Genomic DNA, 22,628 nt, shown 5'->3' with positions numbered 1-22,628 from the left:
CATCTACTCATTAAAAAAAATAGTAATAATATAGTCATTTGGAAAGTCTGAATTTAATTTTAAATTTTTTATTCTGTTTTGGTATTATTTTGGGGTTTTTGGCTGGTTGGTTGGCTGGTTGATTGGTTTTGGATTTGTTTGTTTGTTTTTCTGTTATTGTTTGAGACAAAGTCTCACTATTTAGCCTAGGCTAAACCCAATTCAGTAGAACACTCAGACTGTCAGTAAACTTACTATTTTTCTACTTTATTATGAGTGCTAGAATTTCAAATATGCCCCATCATGTCCTGCTTATTTTTGGTTATGAAAGAATGTTTATTATTTTTGTCTTCAAACTTTTAATACCATCTGTTTAAGACTAAATATATAATTTACATAGTAAGCACTTTTGAATAACACCAGTTAATTGACAGATATTTTGGATTGTATGCTATGTTTAAGTCACTTTGTTAAGCAAAGTGAAGAACAGAATAAAAACTGCACATACAAGCTTTGGGGAAACAAAATTTAAATTATCAGAAGCTAATATTGATGACTATGCATGAATACATTTTGATAACAATGATTTTTGTTGTTGCAGTTTACTAATAAAACAGTTGCCCACGTTGCCTGTAACATGCTTCACATGCTGGTTCACTATGTCCCTAGACTTCAGACTTACCAGCCGGAGTCTCCCCTGAAAATTATTCAGGTAAATACATTTTCATTATTTTTATTGTAAGCTTGTAAAATTTTTCCTTAAATATGGATACCTTGAAATATGAGGTTACTTTAATAGGTACTAATTTTCCCATAGGTAAATACTTGTTGTTTATTTTACCTGATAATTTCTTTGTATATTTTTAATTTTATTTATTAACATTCCAGTCGTTGCCCCCACCCCCACCCCCAGTTCCTCATCCCTTTCCTCCTCCCTCTTGCCTCCGAGAGAGTACTCAGCTCCCACCAGGCCTTCCCTTCCCTGGGGCCTCAAGTCTCTCAAGGATTAAGCACATCTTCTCTTATAAGGCCTGACCAGGCAAACCTCTGCTATATTTGTGCCAGGGGCCTCAGACTGGCCCATGTATGTATGTTCCTGGTTGGTTTTTAAGACACATTTATGTTATGTGTGAAAGTGTTTTTTTGCCTGCATGTATGTGTGTGCACCACTTGTGTGCTTGGGCATACAGAGGATAAAGAGTGTAACAGATCCTTGGAATTGGAGTTTCAGAAGGTTCTGAGCTACCTAGTGCTAAAAATTGAATGTCCTCTAGAAAAGCAGCCATTCTCTTCACTGCAGAGCCCTTTCTGCAGTTCCCCACTATCTAATCTTAAGCATATTTTAATATTAGAAATTAGTCCCTTCATTCATTTACCTTATTTAAGAGAAAAGAACTAAATAAATCCATTTTCTGCATATATTATTTATTTATGTAAATTTTAGGTTTGGGCTGAAACAGTTTGAGTCTTTGGTGTATGTGTCCATTGTATCTTAAATCAGAGCTCACTTTGTAGTGTAGGATTTATATACCCTACACTATATGTATTGTAACATTTATATATTGCCATAGTATATCTGTGCCTCCACACATGCACACATGCACCCTCACAGGCACACACACATTTGTTCCAGTCTCTCTACTACATTTGTACCATGCAAACAAAGCTGAAGAGGCTGCATTGTAGAGATTGCTATCTATCATACCAGCTACTCGGAATGCTAAGGTGGAGAATAACATTCTGAGACACCCTAAACTACTTAGTGAGGCCCTGTTTCAAAATAATGATTTTTAATGAGTTGGAGATGTAGCATGATGGTAGAATACTTGCTTAACATACACAAAGGCTTAGGTTCAAACCCAATTTCTACAAAAGAAATTGAATAAAAGATAAGAATGAGAGGGGGAGGCACTAAAGATCTGCCTCAGCAGTTAAGAGCATCTATTGTTCTTACATAGGACTAGATGTCAGTTCCCAGACCCACATTAAGTGGTTTACAGCTGCCTAAGTCTGCAGCTAAAGGAAGATCCAATGGCTCTGACCTCCACACAGCCTGCACTTACGTGTACATACCCACACACAGACAAACATATATGCACATAAATTCTTTTTTAAAAAAGCTGGGACTGGGGCTGGTGAGGTGGCTTGGCAATTACACTAGCCTTCTGGAGACCCTGAGCTCAATCCCAGGACTCACGTCAGGCAGCCAGCCCCCAACTTCCGTAGCCCCAGCTCCGTGGAATGGGTACCACTCTCTGGTTTCCTTGGGCACTCATACACACAGACAGCATGTAAACCTACAAATATTTAAATGGACATATAAGTAAAAAGGAAGAAGAAGAGCAAGAAGAGAAGGAGGAGAAGAAATTAAGGGATAGGGTGGAGAGATGACTCAGTGGCTAACAATGTTTCTTGCTCTTCCAGAAGCCCTAAGTTTGATTTCACATTATAGCTCACAGCCATCTGCCCCTTCTGACACCCCGGGCAGTAGTGAACATGGTGCACAATCAAACATGCAGACAAAATACTCATGTGGACTAAATACCCCTTTAAAACAAAAGGACCTGCGAATGATGCACATACTTGCAACCCTGTCCCCTCAGGAGGCCTAGATAGGCAGGCAACTTGTACACAGGAGTGTTTGTCATGTTCTTTATTGCATGTGTTTATGTAACTTTTGGTGCTTTTAATATATATTAATTTAAAGCACTCTTTTATGAAAGAGTATATTTAAGTATGTTACAGATACAGATCTTGAATATTCGTTTTCTAAAATTCTTGTTTACCAGAAGTATTGTAAAAGTTCAGGGGTGTTTTTGTTTTTGTTTTTGTTTTTCAAGACAGGGTTTCTCTGTGTAGCCCTGGCTGTCCTGGAACTCACTTTGTAGACCAGGCTGGCCTTGAACTCAGAAATCCGCCTGCCTCTGCCTCCCAAGTGTTGGGATTAAAGGCGTGTGCCACCACCGCCTGGCAAGAACTAGTGGGGTTTTTGTTTTTTGTTTTTTGTTTTTCCTGTCTTGGAATACTTTCCATAGACTCTGTCAGGTAATTCTCTAAAACCCAAATCTTCTAAGTTTAGAGACAGAGTCTCATATTGCCCAGGCTGGACTGTAACTTCCTGTATATCTGAGGATACCTTAAACTTCTGGTCTTCCTGACCCTCCTGCTTGTCTCTCCCAGTTGCTGGGATTACTGGCCTACTCCATTAAGCTCATTTTATGTGATTCTATGAATGTGACTTGGGGAGTCCTGCATCCTAGGCAAGAACTATACCAATTGAGGAATATCCCCGATCACAAAAACTTTTGGAATACACTATCAGATTTTTCAATTTTGAAGCATTTGGATCCAGGCTTCTCAGTCCACACAGATAGTGGGATCTGGAAAGGCAGTGGACTGTGGTTCTTGAGGTGGTAGGGTTATAATGATTTCTATAAATCCTTTACCTCTGTCTTTAGATTTCCTCTAATGGAAATAAATATCTGTGTTTATAAACATCAGTTGACCATTATGAATCGAAATAGTATAAAATGATTTATCATTGGCAAGACATATGTATGTAACTGTGGTTCTCTGCATAAGGATTATAAATGAATAATAGTTAAATGTACTTTAAAAGCTTACATGGTACAAATTAAAGTAACAGTATATGGGTTAGATGCTATGTTTAGATATTATATTGATGTTAAGCTTGCAGCAAAAGATTTTGTGTTACTTAAGCATTAGTAATTACAGTTTAAGGAATACAGTGAATTGAATGTATTTTAAACTCATTTACTTGTTCATTCATCTTTTGCCTGCAGATCCTTATAGCAACTATCACCCACCTTTTGCCAAGTACAGAAGCTTCATCATATGAATTGGACAAGAGGGTAAATTTTAAAATTTTGACATTTAATATTTATTTATCTTGCATTGGGGTTGGAACTAAAGTCTAAACAAAAAATCCATTATATTTTCTGTACATTTTCTATCTGAGGATAATTTGTGCAATAATTTAGTACACCTAAATTTGGCCTACATCCTGTCATATGATATGAGGTCTGACTTTTCTACTTATAGCAGTGTGTTAGTACTCACAAAGTTTTGAATTTTTGAGGATTTTAGATTAGAAATTTTGTATTAAGGATGTTTAACTTAAAATCTACTTTTAGTCAAGAGTCTTTCATTTTCATATGTATAGCAGTAGTATAAATTCCAAGTCCAGTTTGTAAATAATTTGTGAATAACTTATTTTCCTTTTATGTCATCTTTTTTTATGGAGTCATAGATATTATGAAAATTCTATTCTAAATTTTCCTCTGCTTACTTAATCCTTTTTCACAAAATATATGAATAGTGTTCTGTTGACACATTAAACAAAGTTAAAAATGATATTTTCTACTCTAGTGGAATTTAAATATTAGAGGCACAAGTGAGTTAAATGTCTACTATAAAAAGTAGAAGAGAGCCAACAAAATGGGTCACCAATTAAAGGTGCTGCTATTTGTCTTGATGCATTCAATCCCTAGGACCTGTGTTCAGAAAGGAAAGGACTGATTCCTGCAAATTGTCCCTTGACCTACTAATACTCACATCCAGACACACACACACACCTCTAAATAAAATATAAATAAAGGTTTCTTCAATACAAGATATCATAGCTTATAGGAAGAAGTAATTATTAAGGAGGAGGGATTTTCTCAATGATGAACAGGACTTCCTATATAAGACAAGACCTGGAATGATTCTAAATAGAAGAGATAACATGTAGTCATGGAGATGGAAAACAGAATAATGCGTTTTGGTGAAATATGAAGCAGTTCCATATCATATAATGTGTTGTATAATAATGTGTCGATAAGTAAGAAACATGGAATTGCAGAAATGAGAAATGGCTGGGTTTTAAAGGCCTTTGAATATAGTAAGAAGAACCTTGGACTTTTGTGGAAAAGTCTTTCTTTGAAATCACTTTTCTTGAAAGGTTTAATGTATAATGAAATATTTAATATATAGTGAAAAGTCACTTTAGAAACAAAAATGAGTTACTTAAATGGAACAAAAGTTGTTAAAACCAAAAAAAAAAAAAAGGTCTGTACAATGCTGATCTAAAGGAATGTAAATAGGTATTGAGAAAGTGGAATCTGCAGCCAAGGAGAAATACGGGGAACCAAGAGTAAGGGCAGGCAGACACCACCAGCAAAGCTACTCTGATTTGCCTGTTTAGAGAACTCAAGGCTGAGAATAAAACTATTGCCATTGTCAACACAAGAGTAGTATTAAAATTGTAGGAATGTATGTGTTCACTTACAGAGAGACAATTAAGATTGAGTACAGAGAATAATGAACAGGCAGAGGGGAGGTCAAGTAAGAGTGACGAGAGGAGCTAATGGAAGAGACAGGAAGACAGAATCAGAAGATACAGAATTAATCCCCTGAAAGCTTTTCAGGTTTTAAATTTTATCATTCACTCTTCCACTAACCAGCAATAAGAAGAGCAGGTTTAAGCTTGTATGGGCACTGTCATAACCCAGGCACTTGCCTGCGGGGAAAAAATGTTTTTCCAAAGTTTATCCAGATTCCCCTTTTTACCTGGATGCACTTATCAACAGGGAGTGAGCACTCGGCTTACTTCATCTTCCTCTGTAGTTTTCAAGTTCCGCTTGTTGTTGTTGTTGTCCTAGGCATCTTTAGAACGTCTGGCTTGCCTCTCGGGAGAATTAGCATCAGAGTATTACCCAAATCGACTGCTTTTTCTCCACTGTTTTACATCCTTATACCTTTGATTTTTCTTCCATCAAAATTTTGTGTGAAGCTTACATATTACACTTACATAAGCACCTACTGAATTGTCTTATTTTATCTAGGAACCATAAATACTATTAAGCAAGGCACAGTATAAAAACACATTTCTTACGGATGACAGTCAAATTGCTTACAGGGGGTCTATATACCTTACTTAGCCATGGGCTTGTAAGAATATGAGTAAGCTCTGTATGAGCAAGGAATTTTAGATTTCTGAAAGAATTTATTGTTATTGGTGACTATAACGTAATTTTAAACATACAGGTAGAGGTTAAAAGGAGCTGGAGCTAGAGCTGACTTCCAGAGCAATTGCCTAGCAAGAAGTCTTGTGTTTGATCCTCATCACTGCCAGAAAAAGAAAAAGGAGCAAAGATCATTTAAATAGTGGTTATTTAAAAAGAAAAGGAAGAAACAACCCTGTCACTGTACACTTCAGAGGAATTATTGCAACTTTAAAAAAAACAAAAACAAAACAACAACAACAACAAAAAACTAAACTTTTATCCCCAACTGACAGAGAAAAGATTTAGGTTAAATCACCCCCATTCGTATAATTGTTACTACATGTGAAACTGAAGAAAGGAACCTACCATTGGCAGATAGATTTTATTCTTTCTATTGACATCAATTCAGAATTTTGATTTCAGTTATAAGTTGGAACATTTAATCTCAGGGGTTTATTGGGGTTTGTTTATTATGATGCTGCAGATGGAACTCAGAGCAGTTCTTCTTTGTAACCATAGTGCAGCTGTCAACATTTGGGTGATAACATTGATCTGTTCATTGTAATGTAATGTATAAATCTTAGTTAGATTTCACCAGCTAACTCAGTAATGCTCTATAGCAAAAGAATGACCCAAACCTTGTGTCCCGTGTATAAACATAGTGTTACATTTTAAGCTTTTTCAGGGCTGTTTTTTCTAATCATTGTTGGTATTCATAAAAGCCTTTGGAGGGCATTTTCATTCAAACCACCACAGATACTTTCTCTCTTACTTGGAGAGTTTTGGTTTTGTGAGGGTCCATTGGTTAGAATAAGATTAAACTTTGACTTGGAGAATTTTATCTTTAAAGATTAGCAGATTATCTTTAAAGATTATCTTTAAAGATTGCTGCCTGATTGCCACTTTCATGTCACTAATTATTACGTAACATTAATTATGATTTTTAAATCTAATACATAAGATAATTTTATCTTAGGGTAAAGTATTGTATCTGTGATATCTTAAAATTTAATGAAAGCTTTTATTTAATAAAATGAATAAATGTTTTCTGACAGCATACTCAGTGAGGTGTTACAGATTAGAAGAGGAAAATGGAGGTAGCCAAGGAGATGGCTCAGACTGTAAAGTGCTTTATGTGCAAGCTTGAAGACCCAACACAACATAAGAAGCCAGACTGAGTGTACACACCAGTAATCCCAGGGCTGGAGAAACAGAAGCAGGAGGATGCTTGGGCTTGCTGTCTAGCCAGGCTAGCTGAATCAGTGAACACTAGGTGCAGTGAGAGATTCTGTCTCATAGTAAGATGGAGAGCAACTAAGAAAGACACTAAACATGCACACACAGACACACACGCAGGAGAGTTGGAGATATGAGATGGATCCATAGGTATAAGTATTTGTTACCAAGGCTAACAACCTAAGCTGAATCTCTGGAATCTACATGGTGGAAGGAGAAAACAGACTCCCACAAGTTGTCCTCAGACCTCCACAAGCTTCATGGTACATCCATTCCCCACATATATACACAAAATAATAAATGAATAGAAAAATGGAAAGCAGGTATGATGCTACTATGTGAGCTAAAATCTTATGTTATAGCTTTGTACCATTACTTGAGTGTAGCTATGTTACCTTTTTCTTTTTTTGTCTAATGCTTAGGGTACCAGGCTTTGTATTCTCTTCCTCTGGGCTGTACTTTCAACCTCAATGTATATTACTTTTATAATTAATGAATTGTGTACCTATATCGGTGTTTATAGTTGAAGTTAGGATTTATGGTTTCTATAATAAATCTAGAACCCAAGAATAAGAAATTGATTTATTGACTATTAATAATCCCTTATTGGAGGTCTGAAGATGCATCAATGGATAACATGCTTGCTTATCATTGACAAAGCCCTGGACTCAATCCCCAGCACTGACTAAACCTGGCATGTTGCTACAGGTTTGTCGTCTCAGTACTTGGGAAGTGAAAGCAGGAAGATCAGGAAGTGGAGGTTATATATGGCTAATGTATTAGATATTTTTCTTTTGTTTTTAATAAAATACTTCATAAATGTAATTTAAAGAAAGTGTGAGACAGCTAGTCACACTGTGTGCATAGTTAGGGAGCCAAGAGTAAGGAATGCTGAATCCCTGCTTGCTTTCATTTTGTTAATTCAGTTTTGCATCCCAGTGCATGTAAAAGTACTACTCACATTTAAGGTAGTGCCATCTATCTCATCTCCTCAATTTTTCTGCATATATGTACGTATGGGTGTGTACATGCATGCACACATATGTGCATGTTTATATAGAGGCCAGGGGTTCATGTTTCGTGTCTTTCTCCATTGCTTTCCACCTTAGTATTTTGAGACAGAATCTCCCAATCCAGTTTAGAAACTCTCACAGACATAGAGCACCTTGTCTCCTAGGTGATTCAAGGTCCTATCACGTTGATAATATTAGACCATCATAGCTGCTACATCCTTGGCTACTTGAGAACCTTTCAGTGGGTGGGGGAAACCCTTCTTTTATAAGTGCACATTCATAATCGCTTTATTGCTATTTGTTATAGTTGGTTGTCTCATTACTTCTTTGCCTTCTGGACTGGATCATGGCCTTACCTTTAAAGACACTGCTCCAACCAGTCCATGCTACAGGAGCAGAAAATGATAAGACCGAAAAATCTGTTCTCAACTGCATTTATAAGGTATATCTTCTTGCTTAATTTATTGTTTATTTTGTAACCCACCAAGTGTTTTTAAAACTACTGAAGTAAGGTTCAGTATCTGATAACATTTCTGAGTACAACATTTTCATTGTTTAGAACAAGATATTTTCTAAAATACATAGACTTTGTTTAAAGGACCTAGAAGTAATTTATAAGTACTTCTTACAAGACAAACTTTTTGTTCCATTACAGAAGTTTGAGAGAGGTTAGATTTTGGGGAATATGAAAACTATTGGTTACATTTCACTCATCTTTTTGTGAGATAATAAATATTACCTTCATTGAAGAGCTAAGTTTTAAAGTATTTAAGTTTCTATCAAGCTTTGATGTTACCAGTGACTTTGTATTATTTGCATATTTCCTTTTCCCCCCTAGGTATTACATGGGTGTGTCTATGGAGCGCAAAGTTTTAGCAATCCCAAGTACTTTCCAATAAGCCTTTCTGATTTGGCATCTGTAGATTATGATCCTTTTATGCATTTGGAAAGTCTGAAAGAACCTGAACCCTTACACTCTCCAGATTCAGAGCGGTCTTCTAAACTACAGCCTGTGACAGAAGGTAATGTGAGTTTCCTCAAGACAATGCTTTTGCCAAAGTGTGATCTAAGGCCATGCATGAAAACAGGCTCTGGCTATAGTAGTTTACCTAACCATGTATTTACCTATCATAAGTTTTCAGCTTAAGAAATAACTTCATATGTACAATTACTAATTTTTTATATTTCACTATTCCCTTTATACTATGGCTGAATTACCTTTAAAATCATTTTATTGTATATTTCATAGTCTTTTTGTAGATTAAGAGAATTTTGAAGTCTGACAGACTTGGTAGTGACTTTCTACTTCCCCTTTTATAAAATACAGATTAGTTTCAGCATGGATTATTTTGAGTACTGACTAAGATTACATATGTAAACCCTTTGCACAACTCTTAGTGCATAGTGAGTTCAGCCTTCAATATTTTGTAAAAAGTTTTGTATTTGATTTGTGTATGTGGTGTGTATGCACAGAAGACGATAGGAGTCAACACTCTCCTTTCGTCGTGTGTCCAGGTAAAACTCAAGTTATCAGGCTTGCAGCAAGTGCCTTTCCCATCTGAGCCATCTCACTGTTTCCTTCTGAAAGTACTCTTAAAGAAGCTTGAGTATTTAAAGAAAGAAAAAAAGAAAGGAAGGAAAAAGAAAATGTAATGTTTCTTTCTTTTTTAAAAAATATTTATTTATTTTATTTAGGTGAGTTCACTGTTGCTCTCTTCAGACACACCAGAAGAGGGCTCAGATCCCATTACAGATGGTTGTAAGTCACCATGTGGTTGCTGGGAATTGAACTCAGGACCTCTGGAAGAGCAGTCAGTGCTCTTAACCACTGAGCCATTATGTTTCTTAAAGTAGGTAAACTAAAGGCTCATTCGGGTTTAAGGGGATTTCAAGTGTGAACTGAACTGAATTTACTTAAAAACTGAGAAGGAAGGAAGGGAGTTAGGTATTATTTAAAGAATTTAAGACCCTGAAGGAATATACTGAACTCATAGGTACTAGCAATCGCCCTTCATTTGGAATGAGGAGGGGAATGAAAATGAAAGTGAAAAGTAAACTATCAAAAACTTTTGGTTATACCAATCATTATTTAGTAGGGTGAGTGTGACAGAAATTCAAAGGAACTATGAATATCTGAATATTGGTTTGTGGTTTACACAAAGTTGTGGAACCCAACTTTGATAAAGAACTGCTCCCAGGAGTGACTAATACCTAGGGAGAAAATAGAGTGCTCTTAAGAGGTAGGGAGTAGATGTTGGTAGAAATAAGAAAGTAGGGCACTAGTTCACAATTTAGCTCACAGTAGAATATGGATACTCCTGTGGGATTGCAAACCCCTTCAGCTCCTTAAGTCCTTCCCCTAACTCCTCCATTGGAGTCCCTGTGCTCAGTCCAGTGGTTGGCTGCAACCACATCTGTCTTGGTCAGGCTCTGGCAGAAAACAACTATCAGGCGCCTGTCAGCAAGCACTTCTTGGTATCAGCAATTGTGACTAGGTTTGGTGACTGCAGACGGGATGGATCCCCAGTTAGAGCAGTCTTTGGATGGCCTTTCCTTCAATCTCTGCTCCACTCTTTGTCCCTGTATTTCCTCAACCAACCAGACCCCCAGAACTCCCAGGGAGTAAACCACCAACAAAAGAGTACACATTGAGCAACCCATGGCTCCAGCTGCATATGTAGCAGAGGATGGCCTTATCTGGCATTAATGGGAGGGGAGGCCCTTGGTCCTGTAAAGGTTTGCTAGGGCAGTGAGGCAGAAGTAGGGTGGGAGAGCACCCACACAAAAGCAGACGGAGGGGGTGGGAGAGGGGGTTTGCAGAGGGGAAACCTGGAAGTTTGAAGTATAAATAAATAAAAATAACCAATAAAATAAGAATATGAATACTGGAGTTTTATCAGAAGATTTTGTTGGACTGTCTTCTAAGATTGCTGGCATTTCCAAGGCTCTGTATGTGAACAGTCAGCAGCCATCGTTGAGAACTGAGCGTTGGTACTTGTGCCAGCGGCTCTTACAGTGGTGTTTAAGGAGTAGGATTTCTTCAGATACGTTTTACATGAAGTCCAATATGTAAAACTTTAAAATAAAGCTGCAGTAGAGTTGATCCTAGAGATCTACCCTTTCCAGAGGCTTCTCCAAGGACCCCTTAAAAACACAATTGGAGAACCATCAGCTTAGGAGGTTGTGGTTAAAGAGTAGGCTATGAAGAAAGCTTGATTTTCCAACATAGAAAGTATAGTTACAAATGATTAAAAGAATTAAGACTTTACACTAATAATGGATTGATAACATATGCAAAACTGAAGTTATGAAATTAAAAGTCAAGGAAATTGATTGGCTACAGAGGTCAGGGTGTTTATTTTACTGTGTTATATAAAAAGATGGTGTTCCTTTCATTCAAAGGTAACATTCTAAGACAGTATATTTTTTAAAACAGAATAGTAAGGTTTACTTATATATAAAATTTTTTACTACTGTTTAAAATATGTAGACTGTGTATGGGCACAACCTGTGTTTGGAAGTTACAGAACAAGTCACCGGAACCAGCTCGGTGCTTTCACTGTGAGGTTCTGAGTGTAGCACTCAAGTCACCAGACTTGGTAGCAATAGTCTTTCCCTGCTGAACCTACCCCTCCTCAAGTTTCACTGTCTGTTACATAAACTTTATTATAGAGTACAGTAAGTAAAAGAAAAGATATAAAAAGATAAGCTTTTAAATACCAAATACTCTGTACTCTGTCTGTTGCCTGTGTCACGTTGTTCCTTTTGGGCTTCCTCTAAGATAGTGAGGACCACATAAACTCAGAATTGGTTAGGAGCAGATGATGTTCCACAGGTGATATTACTTTACTCTGGTCTGTAGTGACTACGTGCTGTGGGCTTTGCCTGGACTTGGGGAGGGGTGTTTCATAGAGGAGTTTGTTGAGGTCTTTTTCATTGGTTTTTTTTTTTTAATAAGGCAGAAATGACTGATCATTGTGTCCTTGTCTAAGTCATGCTTCATTGTTTTCAAGTACTTCTTTTTCCAATGAATTCTAAACATAGAGTGCCCATAATCAGCTCAGTATTGGATTGAAAAGTGAATTGAAAACTATTGGCAGGAATGGCTATAATTATTAAATTTACTGCAGAACAAGGGAAGGTAGTGAAGTTGGCTTTTTGTCAAACAGCAGTAGTTTTATTAGCAAAAAAATCTTCATTTTCTGGGCAAGAGTGAAAAGAGGCATCAAAGATTCATTCTGTAGTAATTATAGTTTCACCTATACATATTATGCAAAGCTAATATTTAAAGTATTTGCCAAAATTAACTTCCTCTGGGTGTCTTTTACAGCACAGTGAATTGTGGGCTTTTTATGGCCTGCAGCTTTTGTATGCTGTAATAATCTGTAATTATGGGTTTTCAACAAATGATGTAGGATTTGTTTAGTGTGACAATCTGAGGAGCTAACCTGGCTAGCTAGATCTGTTTAATGAATGCTAGTTATAAATGCCTTAGAAGCATTGGCCAAAGGCTTCACTTTGCATTTCGTCACCAGACTCATTATTTTAGAATTTCATTTTAATTTTTAAATTAGAGAATCTTTGTCTTTTTTCTATCTTAGGAGGTAAGTATGAAAGAAATATTTTCTTTAGTCTACTGCTCAAAAATCTAGATAAATCTAATCATCCAATTAACAGGTTAAGAAATTTTGATCCTTTCGTATATATTCATATATCCTGATTTTAGAGAAGCAACTTAGAAAAAAATGATTTTGCTCATATCTAAATTTGTAATTTATTGTATAAGTTTTTTTCAGTGTTAATAATTATATCAGATTGCAGCAGCTTTTTACGGCTTGCTATTTTTGTACGCTGTCTAAGGCAGGTGGCAGGTGTTTAAGTGGGGAAGACTCTTTGGACGTTGTGGTGTTGAGCTGGGCCTTACTGTATATTCAGGCCAGCCTTGAGCTCCTGTTGCTCCTGCCTCAACCTACCCAAGTACAGAATTACATAAGTGTATCTCCACGCACTCTTTAAAACTGAATCCCCCTGTCCCATCCTTTGGGAAGAGGACATGAGGGAAGACTAAAGCCTGGGCTTGGGGGTTATGTTGTACAGAATGAGCTATGGCATTCTTGGGTTCTTTATAAGAAAGCTCACAGGGGGAATTTCTAAAAGATGTATTCCTTGTAATGCTATTAAAATTGAATAGTTTATATTTATTATTCTGAGCATTATACAAAAGAGCTTTTAATTCATTTCTACATGTAAGTCTAGGCTGTTCTTACAGAATAACTGGATTTAAGGAGAGGGGTTTTTTTTGTTTGTTTGTTTTCTTTTGTTTTGTTTGTTTGTTTGTTTGAGCAAGCCAAACCTAAGTGTTTCTGTGAATCTCTTTTTGTGATTACATCTGTTAAACTATGCTCTCTTCTTTCCTCATATTGTAAATTTTTATGTTCTGTATAGAAGATTTATTGTTTAGAAATAAGTCACCTCTTTAAACATATCACTTACCAGGAAAAGAATAGAAAGTTTTTACTGCATAAAAAAAAAAAAAGTCAGTTTCACTGGGCATGATGGCACATGGTTTAATCCCAGAACTCAGGAGACAGAGGCAAATGGATCTATTATAAGTTAAAGGCTAGCCTGGTCTACAGAGTGAGTTCCAGGGCTACCAAGACTACACAAAGAAACCTTGTCTCAAACAAACAAAGGTGTTTTTTAGTTTTTTCATTGCCACTTAAAACATAACTTACTCATATTTAGGTGAACTTTCCTGCGTGCTCCAGCTGGTTGATCAGTAAGCTACCCAAAGTAATGCCCATTTTGAAGATCCTGTGCACAGAAATTTTAAGTTTTAAATTCATTGTTTTCATTTGTCACAAAGAAAAGGGCACCTTAAGAAAAAGTAAATTGTAGAAATTAAATACTGATGTATAAGGCAAAAGCCAGCTGGTAAATCACTTAGCTTTCTGAACCATTTATCCTCATGGATAAGATGAACTTCCATACCTACTCAGTAACCATTCGGGAATGGACAGCAACTGGGGCCAGTTCCATTTCTCATCATCTAGTTACACAGTTTTACAAATAAAAGAGTAAATTAAAATGAGCTATTTGATGTTATAATTTGGTATTATGTCTGGTTTTCAGAACTAGCATAGGCACAGCTCAATATGCCAAACCATCTTCCTGTTTATGTATATATGCACACATAAACTGACCAACTACGGAAGATTAGCTTTATACATTAACATTTTAAAAATCAAAAGAATACTAATGACAGCTGTCCCATGTTGAGATTTAGCGATCATACAGTGAGCAGAGACCCTGCTTGCTAGCTCATCTTTCTATCCATACCCATGGCGTAGTTCTCAATATCCAGGGCTGGAACCTTAAAATCGTAACACACTAGACTCTTTCCTCTTTAATAAATTATGCCAGCAGTGCACAAGCCAGTCTTTTTAAATTTGTTGAAATACAATTTACATGAAAATAAATGCTTTTTTACACAAAATAAGGGAGTTTCCTATATATTCAGTGTTTAGGTAGTAACAAAATTATATACATCTACCAAAAGTCAACAGGCTAAACACTTAAAATTGGAGACTTTGGTGAGGCTATACGTCAGTAGTGAAATACTTGTCTAGTGTGGTGAGGCCTTCTGCTATGAAGCCCTGAGTTCAATCCCAGTACTATCCCCTATGCCCAAAAAGAAAGTTTAATAGTATGTAAATCAGAACTTTTAAAAATCTCTGTTCTGAACATTTTACATTTGTTTTGATAGGTAGGTCCTAGTTTTCCCAACTGGTTAGCTTTCAGAAAAAAAATTATATAATGTAATACATATATAATTTTGTTACATATGTTATACACACACACACATATATATGCATAATGTATATATCGTATATAGTATATAATATGTATAATAATGAACAATGTATAATGTATAATATATGTTATATATTGTATTTCATATACATTGTATATAATGTATATATGTGTATTTATGTTTGTATATATATGAACATATATATGTACACACACACATATAATATATATATATCTCACAAAGACAAGATTATTTCCTGACAATAGTAGAATAATAGGGAAATATGGTCATTCTGTAACTATGTCTAAATCTGAGTAAAGGCAAGAACACTGACTCCTCCTCACCCTTCTTATAACAAAGCATCCTCTTCTGGCATGAATTACATCCTTACCAGTGACAGTAATAAATACATTCTTACCAGCGACAGCTCTCCTTCTACTCTTTAAATTGAAAATATCAAGAAAACAATTAAGTTATCTTCCTAACACCATTCCATCCAAAACTGACCTCTACAGTAGCCCTCCTTAGAATTACAGCAGCAGTTATTAGGCTTTCATTGTTGTTTGATTGATTGTTTTGGATTGTTTTTATATAGTTACCCCAGTATCATGTTAATTACTCCATTGGCACAGCTGGAAAGTGGTGACTACACAAGGCCACCTGCCTTCTAGGAGCTACCCACCCCACTCACTCCCCATCTGGGGAGCTTCACGTGAGCGTGGACCCAAATAAATCTATGAATGCATTTACTTAGACACATCTCCATGTTTCCCTCTGAAAATGGTAAAGCGCACGCCTGTGCACCCCACAGCCCAACATTTTAGCAGCTGACTTTGCCAAGTGATCGTCTAGCTTTTCTCCTTCCCTCTTCCTGTTGCTTTTCTCTTCCTCTCCTCTCTTAGTTACTTTTCTATTGCTGTGATAAAATGTCATGACCAATGAATGTACAAAAGGTTTCAGGATTGGACTCCATGACTGTCATGGCAGGGAACCTGGAGGCAGACAGCAGAATTCTAGAGCTAAGAGCTCACTTCAAATGGCATTTGGAAGCCATCTCCAGTGACATATTGTCTCTAGCAGGGCCACACCTCCTAATCCTCCCTAAACAGCTTCCAGCTGGGTACCAGATATTCAAATGTCCAAGTCTTGCCGGGAACATCTCATTCAAACCACTGCATCTCCCTTTCTTAGATCCTAATATAAGCTAGCTTGCCTTTGTAGACCTCTCAAACTACAGTATTGTCTCAGTTTTCTTATTTTACTCTTTTATATATTCTTTCATATTCATACTTATGTGAATATGCTTACCTAGTTTCCTTAATATGATGGATAGGGAAGGGAAAAACGCTTTCCACATAATTTCAGACTAAACCATATTGATCCACAAAATTTACTTAGAAAAATATAATGCCTAAATGAATAGGCCCAACAGCAACTTTCAATGTTTTATTTTGTTTTTGTTTAATTTTTTTGTGAAGCACTGGCGATCAATCTTAGGGACTTGCATTTGCTAGGCAAATGTTCTACAACCAAACTATATCCTCAGCCTATATTCTTAGTTTCATTTTTATTATTTTTAAATTTGTGTGTATGTGTCTGTCTGTCAGTGGGTGTATATGCACATGCATACAGTGCCCAAGGAAGCAGGAGGCATTTCTGTCCCTTTGAGATGGAGTGCAGCAGTTGTGAGCTTCCTGGTGTGGGTGCTGGGAACCAAACCTGGGTCCTCTGGAAGAGCAGCAAGTGCTTTTAACCACTGAGTCATCTCTCCAGCCTACACAGTTCATATTTGGAGCTTGGCCTTTAAAGTTTCCTTGTCATATAAGGGTATGCTGACTTACTATTTAAATTTATTCTCATAATTGAAATTTAATTCAGATATCATTTTTTCAGACATATTTTATCAGTAATAAAAGCAAGAATGAAATGGCATTTAAAGATGCTGTATACTATGCCTCTAAATCTGGAGTATCTTCATGAGATAAACATATCAATTGGATAGATTTTATTGGCTTTTTAATCTGTGTATTTAGTGTATTTCAGGAAATTGATTTCTGATACTTGATCTTCAAAGGTGATCTACATTTAAAAGCTTTCATTTAAATTGTAGATCAGTAGCAACAGTTTCAAAAGGGCTTTCTTATTAAATAAACAAAGCTATTTCATTAAAAAAGTTTTCCCTACTATTTGCCAGTATAATAAGAAAACTAGCTGGGCATTGGTGCCAGCCTTTGATTCCAACACTCAGGAGACAGACAAGCAGATCTCTAAGTTCAAGGCAGCCTGGTCTACAGAGGGAGTTCTAGAATAGCCAGGGCTACACAGAGAAACCCTGTCTCAAAAATAAATAAATAAATAAAGCAGAAGATAAATTGCGTGTGTTAATAATATTTATCCAAGTATTTGACTGTGGCATTAGCAGTGCAATGAAGTTCTCCTCTCCTTACTAATAGCTTTTATGACTCCTAGGAAACAGTGTTATTCCTGCTCATTTGTGATTTTTGTTTTTTGGGTTTTTTTTTAGTGAAAACTCAGATGCAACAAGGATTAATCTCTATAGCAGCCCGTACTGTTATTACCCATCTGGTGAATCACTTGGGCCATTATCCAATGAGTGGTGGTCCTGCTATGCTAACAAGTCAGGTGTGTGAAAATCATGACAATCATTACAGTGAAAGTACTGAACTGTCTCCTGAGCTCTTTGAAAGTCCAAACATTCAGTTCTTTGTGCTGAACAATACAACCTTAGTGTCTTGTATCCAGATAAGATCGGAAGAGAGTCTGCCTGGAGGAGGGTTAGCCGCTGGCCTTGTGTCAGCCAACTCAAATGTTAGAATCATAGTCCGTGATCTCTCTGGAAAGTACTCCTGGGATTCTGCCATACTGTATGGACCACCCATTGTAAGTGGTTTGCCTGAACCTACATCTTTCATACTTTCAATGTCTTACCAAGAGAAACCGGAAGAGCCTCCTACCTCTAACGAATGCTTAGAAGACATAGCTGTAAAAGATGGGCTTTCTCTGCAGCTTAGAAGATTTAGAGAAACTGTACCTACTTGGTCTACAATAAGAGAGGAAGAAGATGTCCTTGATGAGCTCCTGCAGTATTTAGGCACGACGAGTCCTGAGTGTTTACAGAGAACTGGAATCTCCCTCAACGTTCCTGCTCCACAACCTCTGTGCATCTCTGAAAAACAGGAGAATGACGTCATCAATGCTATCCTTAAGCAATACACAGAAGAAAAGGAGTTCGTAGAGAAGCACTTTAATGACTTAAACATGAAAGCCTCGGAACAAGATGAGCCGACACCTCAGAAACCTCAGTCAGCTTTTTATTACTGCAGATTGCTTCTTAGTATATTGGGAATGAATTCCTGGGACAAACGGTAAGAAGGAAAGAAAGGTTTTCCTTTTCTTTTGGTTTTTAAATTTTAGTCCTTCTGATCAGGAATTGTAGTGTCTATTCTTTTTATTATTAAATTCCATCCACCACGCTGGAGAGATGGCTCAACAGGTAAGAGTGTATGCTGGTCTTTCAGAGGATCCAAGTTTAGGTCCTAGCATCCCTCGTGAGGACCTCCTAACTGTAACCCCAGCTCTAGTGAATGTTATGGCCTCCTTGGGCATTGTACTCACCTGTACACACCTACACACATAAACAAACACAATTAAGAATTCACAAAGATAGGAGCTAAAAAGTTGACTGCGTGGTTTAGAGTATTTGTGCTTTCAGAGGATCCGAGTTCTAGTCCTAGCCCCTACGTGGTAGCTAGCAACTAACTGTAACTCCAGTTCTAGAGGATCCAACATCCTCTCTTAACCTCTACTCTGGGCAATCAGGTGCCGCATGTATATATAATACGTGCAGCAAAACACTCTTACACATAAAATAAATCTTAAAAAAAAACTCTGAAAAGAAAATAAAACCTATAAATTCTACCAATTAGTTTTTTGGCCAATAGACAAATTGTTAGTGTTTGGTTGGTTGGTTGGTTGATTTTTTTTTTTAACCATTGATTTATATTAAAATTCAGGCGAATAAAAAGATAATTTAATTCAGTACATTACTAACATTTTTATAGTTATAAATTTCATGATTATAGTTTCTTAACTTAGAAATTATAATCATATAATTGAAAGAAAATCAAACTTTTAAACCTTCATTTAAGCCTGTTCGTTTTTTTAGATCAGTCACAATATTTTTTTTGTCAACTTTGACTTAAGGAAGTAACTCAAAATTCAGGATCAAATCAAGAAAATAATGCAGGCAGTGGTGGCGCACGCCTTTAATCCCAGCACTTGGGATGCAGAGGCAGGTGGATTTCTGAGTTCGAGGCCAGCCTGGTCTACAGAGTGAGTTCCAGACAGCCAGGGCTATACAGAGAAACCCTGTCTTGAAAAAACAAAAACAAAAAAGGAAAGGAAGGAAGGAAGGAAAGAAAGAAAGAAGAAAAAAATAGATGGATTTTTTTTCTCCTATTTTGTTTTTATATATGTATTATAAAATCTTCTTAAAAGCTTAGAGTACAGGGCATAATGGTATTCCTGTAATTAAGCATTTTGAAGATGGAGGGAAGGCCAGCCTGGGCTACAAGAGACCTTATCTCTAAAATAAAAATAATAATAACCTTAAGATATGCTAGGAGTGTAGTACAGTAATAGGGTACAGTTATCATTTGCCAGGCTTTGTCTTTAACCTCCAGTACAGAAGATACTAGAACCAAACATCTTACAATAATCAACTTAGAAATTAAATGAAAAGAACTTAAATCAGAACTGGTTAGAGATCCTTTGTCTTTGAACTTTGGCCTATAGCGTCTAAGAATAATTTTTACCTCCATAGAAAGAAATAATTACAAAAATATGTAAGATTTACTTTATATAAAGCATTACTCAGATATTTAGGTCTTTTATTTGTTCTGGTCTTTCAGACAGGGTCACATGTAATCCAGGCTGGTTCAGACCCTTGAACCTTTTGATGCTTCTGCCTCCACCTTTCAAGTGTTGAGACTATAGGTATATGCCAACATACCTGGCTACATTTAGATTTTGTTGTTGTTTTTAACAGGAATCGAACACATTACATGGTTTTTAATTTTTGTACCATGAAAAGATGTAGGAGAGTAGAAGATGACGCGTTATTTATTTTATCATTAAATAATAGAAATATGTCATTTTCATTTAGCTTATAGTAGGAAAGAGGGGAAAGCTCAGAAATTACTGGATTAATAAATCTGCAATACTCCAGGTGCATGTGAAGCATTAAGAAGAGCCTTTTCTCTTTCTTGCTTAGTATGTATATTTTCTCTGATTTAAAACCTTCCATTTATTAATCAATTTTCTTGCCTAAGCCATTTTACATTACTTTTTCATTTATATCTGAGTTATGAGGGTACATACATGTTGTAGCACATATGTGGAAGTCAAAGATCAATTCACAGGAATTGTTTCTGTCTTTCTACCATGAGAGTGCAAGGGAGTATACTCAGATTGTCAGGCTTATTCAACAAAAGGCAGTATTACCTGCTGAGCCACCTCTCAGTCCCCTAAGCCATTCTGTATAGAGCATTGGTTGCCTTATGTTTGTGTCTGACCACATATAATTGTCACTTAGTTATTATAGAAATACATTCTAGTTTCTTGTTATGGAATGGTGTATATACTGTCTCCTAAGAAAAGTTAAAGATGGAAAGTTGTATTCATGACAGTAAGTTTTTGTACTTCTGTCTTAAGTACATTTTGTACTTTGTATTGATTTTCTGTACATGTTTAGCACATATAAAATAAAATTTATGTTTATTAATATTTTTAAAATATAGGACTGACGTTATATATGTATACACACATATATATGTAATAATAGGACTGAGGGTGCATGTGTATATATGTACATATATAATACATAAATACATACATATACAGACATACACACTAGCAGCAAAATGTATTTTAATACATGTAATATAAAACAGGAAAAAAGCTGATTTTTTTTACAAGTCCTTGAACCCATTTCTTTGGATATAAGTTTGGGTGCTCACAACATCTGCAAAGAAAGATTAATCTGGCCTTGATAAGGTATGCTATCAGAAATGAATGAAGGCCTGGAAGAAAGAAATACTGACACATATTCTTCCCTGTTTGAGGGCCTGGTTCTCCTCTGTGTTTCAAGTGTAAGGAGTTGCATGAGTAGAGTGGGAAGTGTCTCTAGACTGTCGAGTCCTTCCGTGCAAAGGTGATGAAATGTTTATCGATCTCTCTGTTTAGGAGGAGCTTTCATCTCCTGAAGAAAAATGAAAAGCTGCTCAGGGAACTTAGGAACTTGGATTCAAGGCAATGGTGAGTTGTTGGGAAATCTTCATATTTACAACTGGAAAGTCTTAGCTATTTCTGTTGATAGTAATACTGTTAATAGCAGTGTAAACTGTATACTGTACTGTTAGGTTACAGCTTTTGAGTAAAAACTGTCATTATACTGTAGATAAATTATTTTTCAATTGTTTGTTTGTTTGTTTGTTTGTTTTACACTCCAGAATTTGTTCCCCCCATCCCAGTCCACCCTCGGACTGATCCACATTCCATGACTCCTCCCTGCCCTCCTACCCCACACCTCGCCCCCAATCCCAGCCCTGGTCTCCACGTGGATGTCCCCACCCCTCACCCCACCTGACCTCTAAACTCCCTGGGGCCTCCAGTCTCTTGAGGGTTAGGTGCATCATCTCTGACTGAACCTATACCCAGCAGTCCTCTGCTGTACATGTGTTGGGGACCTCGTATCAGCTGGTGTATGCTGCCTGGTTGGTGGTCCAGTATCTGAGAGATCTCAGGGGTCTAGGTTGATTGAGACTGCTGGTCCTTCTACAGGATCGTCCTTCTCCTCAGCTTCTTCCAGCTTTTCCCTAATTCAGCCACAGGGGTCAGCAACTTCTGTCCATTGGTTGGATGACTCTTTCAGTTGCTTGTTGGATCTTTTGGAGGGCAGTCATGATTGCTTTCTTCTCCCTCCAAAGTGGGACTGCAGTGTCCTCACTTGGGCCCTTCAGCTTGTTGACCTTTTTGAGTTCTATGGACTGTATCTTGGGTATTCGGTACTTTTCTTTTGTTTTTGGCTAATACCTACTTATTAGCGAGTACATACCATGCATGTCCTTTTGGGTCTGAGTTACCTCACTCAGGATATTTTCTAGTCCCATCCATTTGCCTGCAAAACTCAGAATAAGTTATTTTTTAAGAAAAATTTAGAACTGCATTAAGATGGTCAATATATTTGAGGCCAGCCTGGTCTACAAAGTGAGTTCCGACACAGCCAGAGCTATACAGAGAAACCCTGTCTTGAAAAACCAAAAAAAAAAAAAGATGGTCAATATATTGAAATATTTGTATTCTTTGTGTGTATTTCACAATCCTCGTTTGAATTGGAGAAAGCCAATTGAATGTGTAAAATATCCTTAGGTTGTGCCATACTTAATTATAACTCATTCACTGTTCTATCCCTGTGACCCACATGATAGAAGAAGAGAACTAACCCCCAAAATATGTCCTCTGACCAACCCACATGTATGTGTGCGTGCATACATACAA

The 22,628-nt window shown here is 36.7% G+C and overlaps 1 protein-coding gene across 5 annotated transcripts in view; it reads left to right on the top strand.

Moving 5' to 3' along the window:
* Nucleotides 1-22,628, top strand: part of Ralgapa1 (Ral GTPase activating protein catalytic subunit alpha 1) — a 209,045-nt gene that overhangs the window by 124,013 nt on the left and 62,404 nt on the right. For all 5 annotated transcript variants that reach the window (XM_085830378.1, XM_021179389.3, XM_029484805.2 and 2 more), the window contains 6 exons: nucleotides 581-691; nucleotides 3,783-3,851; nucleotides 8,544-8,678; nucleotides 9,075-9,258; nucleotides 17,575-18,436; nucleotides 21,315-21,386. In XM_085830378.1, the coding sequence (XP_085686504.1) occupies nucleotides 581-691; nucleotides 3,783-3,851; nucleotides 8,544-8,678; nucleotides 9,075-9,258; nucleotides 17,575-18,436; nucleotides 21,315-21,386 (1,433 nt within the window). The remainder of the gene's footprint in view (nucleotides 1-580; nucleotides 692-3,782; nucleotides 3,852-8,543; nucleotides 8,679-9,074; nucleotides 9,259-17,574; nucleotides 18,437-21,314; nucleotides 21,387-22,628) is intronic.

This window comes from Mus caroli, unplaced genomic scaffold (assembly GCF_978045245.1).
Source record: "Mus caroli unplaced genomic scaffold, Mus_caroli_1 scaffold_14, whole genome shotgun sequence".
Classification (NCBI taxonomy): Eukaryota; Metazoa; Chordata; class Mammalia; order Rodentia; family Muridae; genus Mus; species Mus caroli.
Note: the sequence above shows the minus strand (reverse complement) of the source record. Positions and strands in the feature narration are given on the sequence as shown.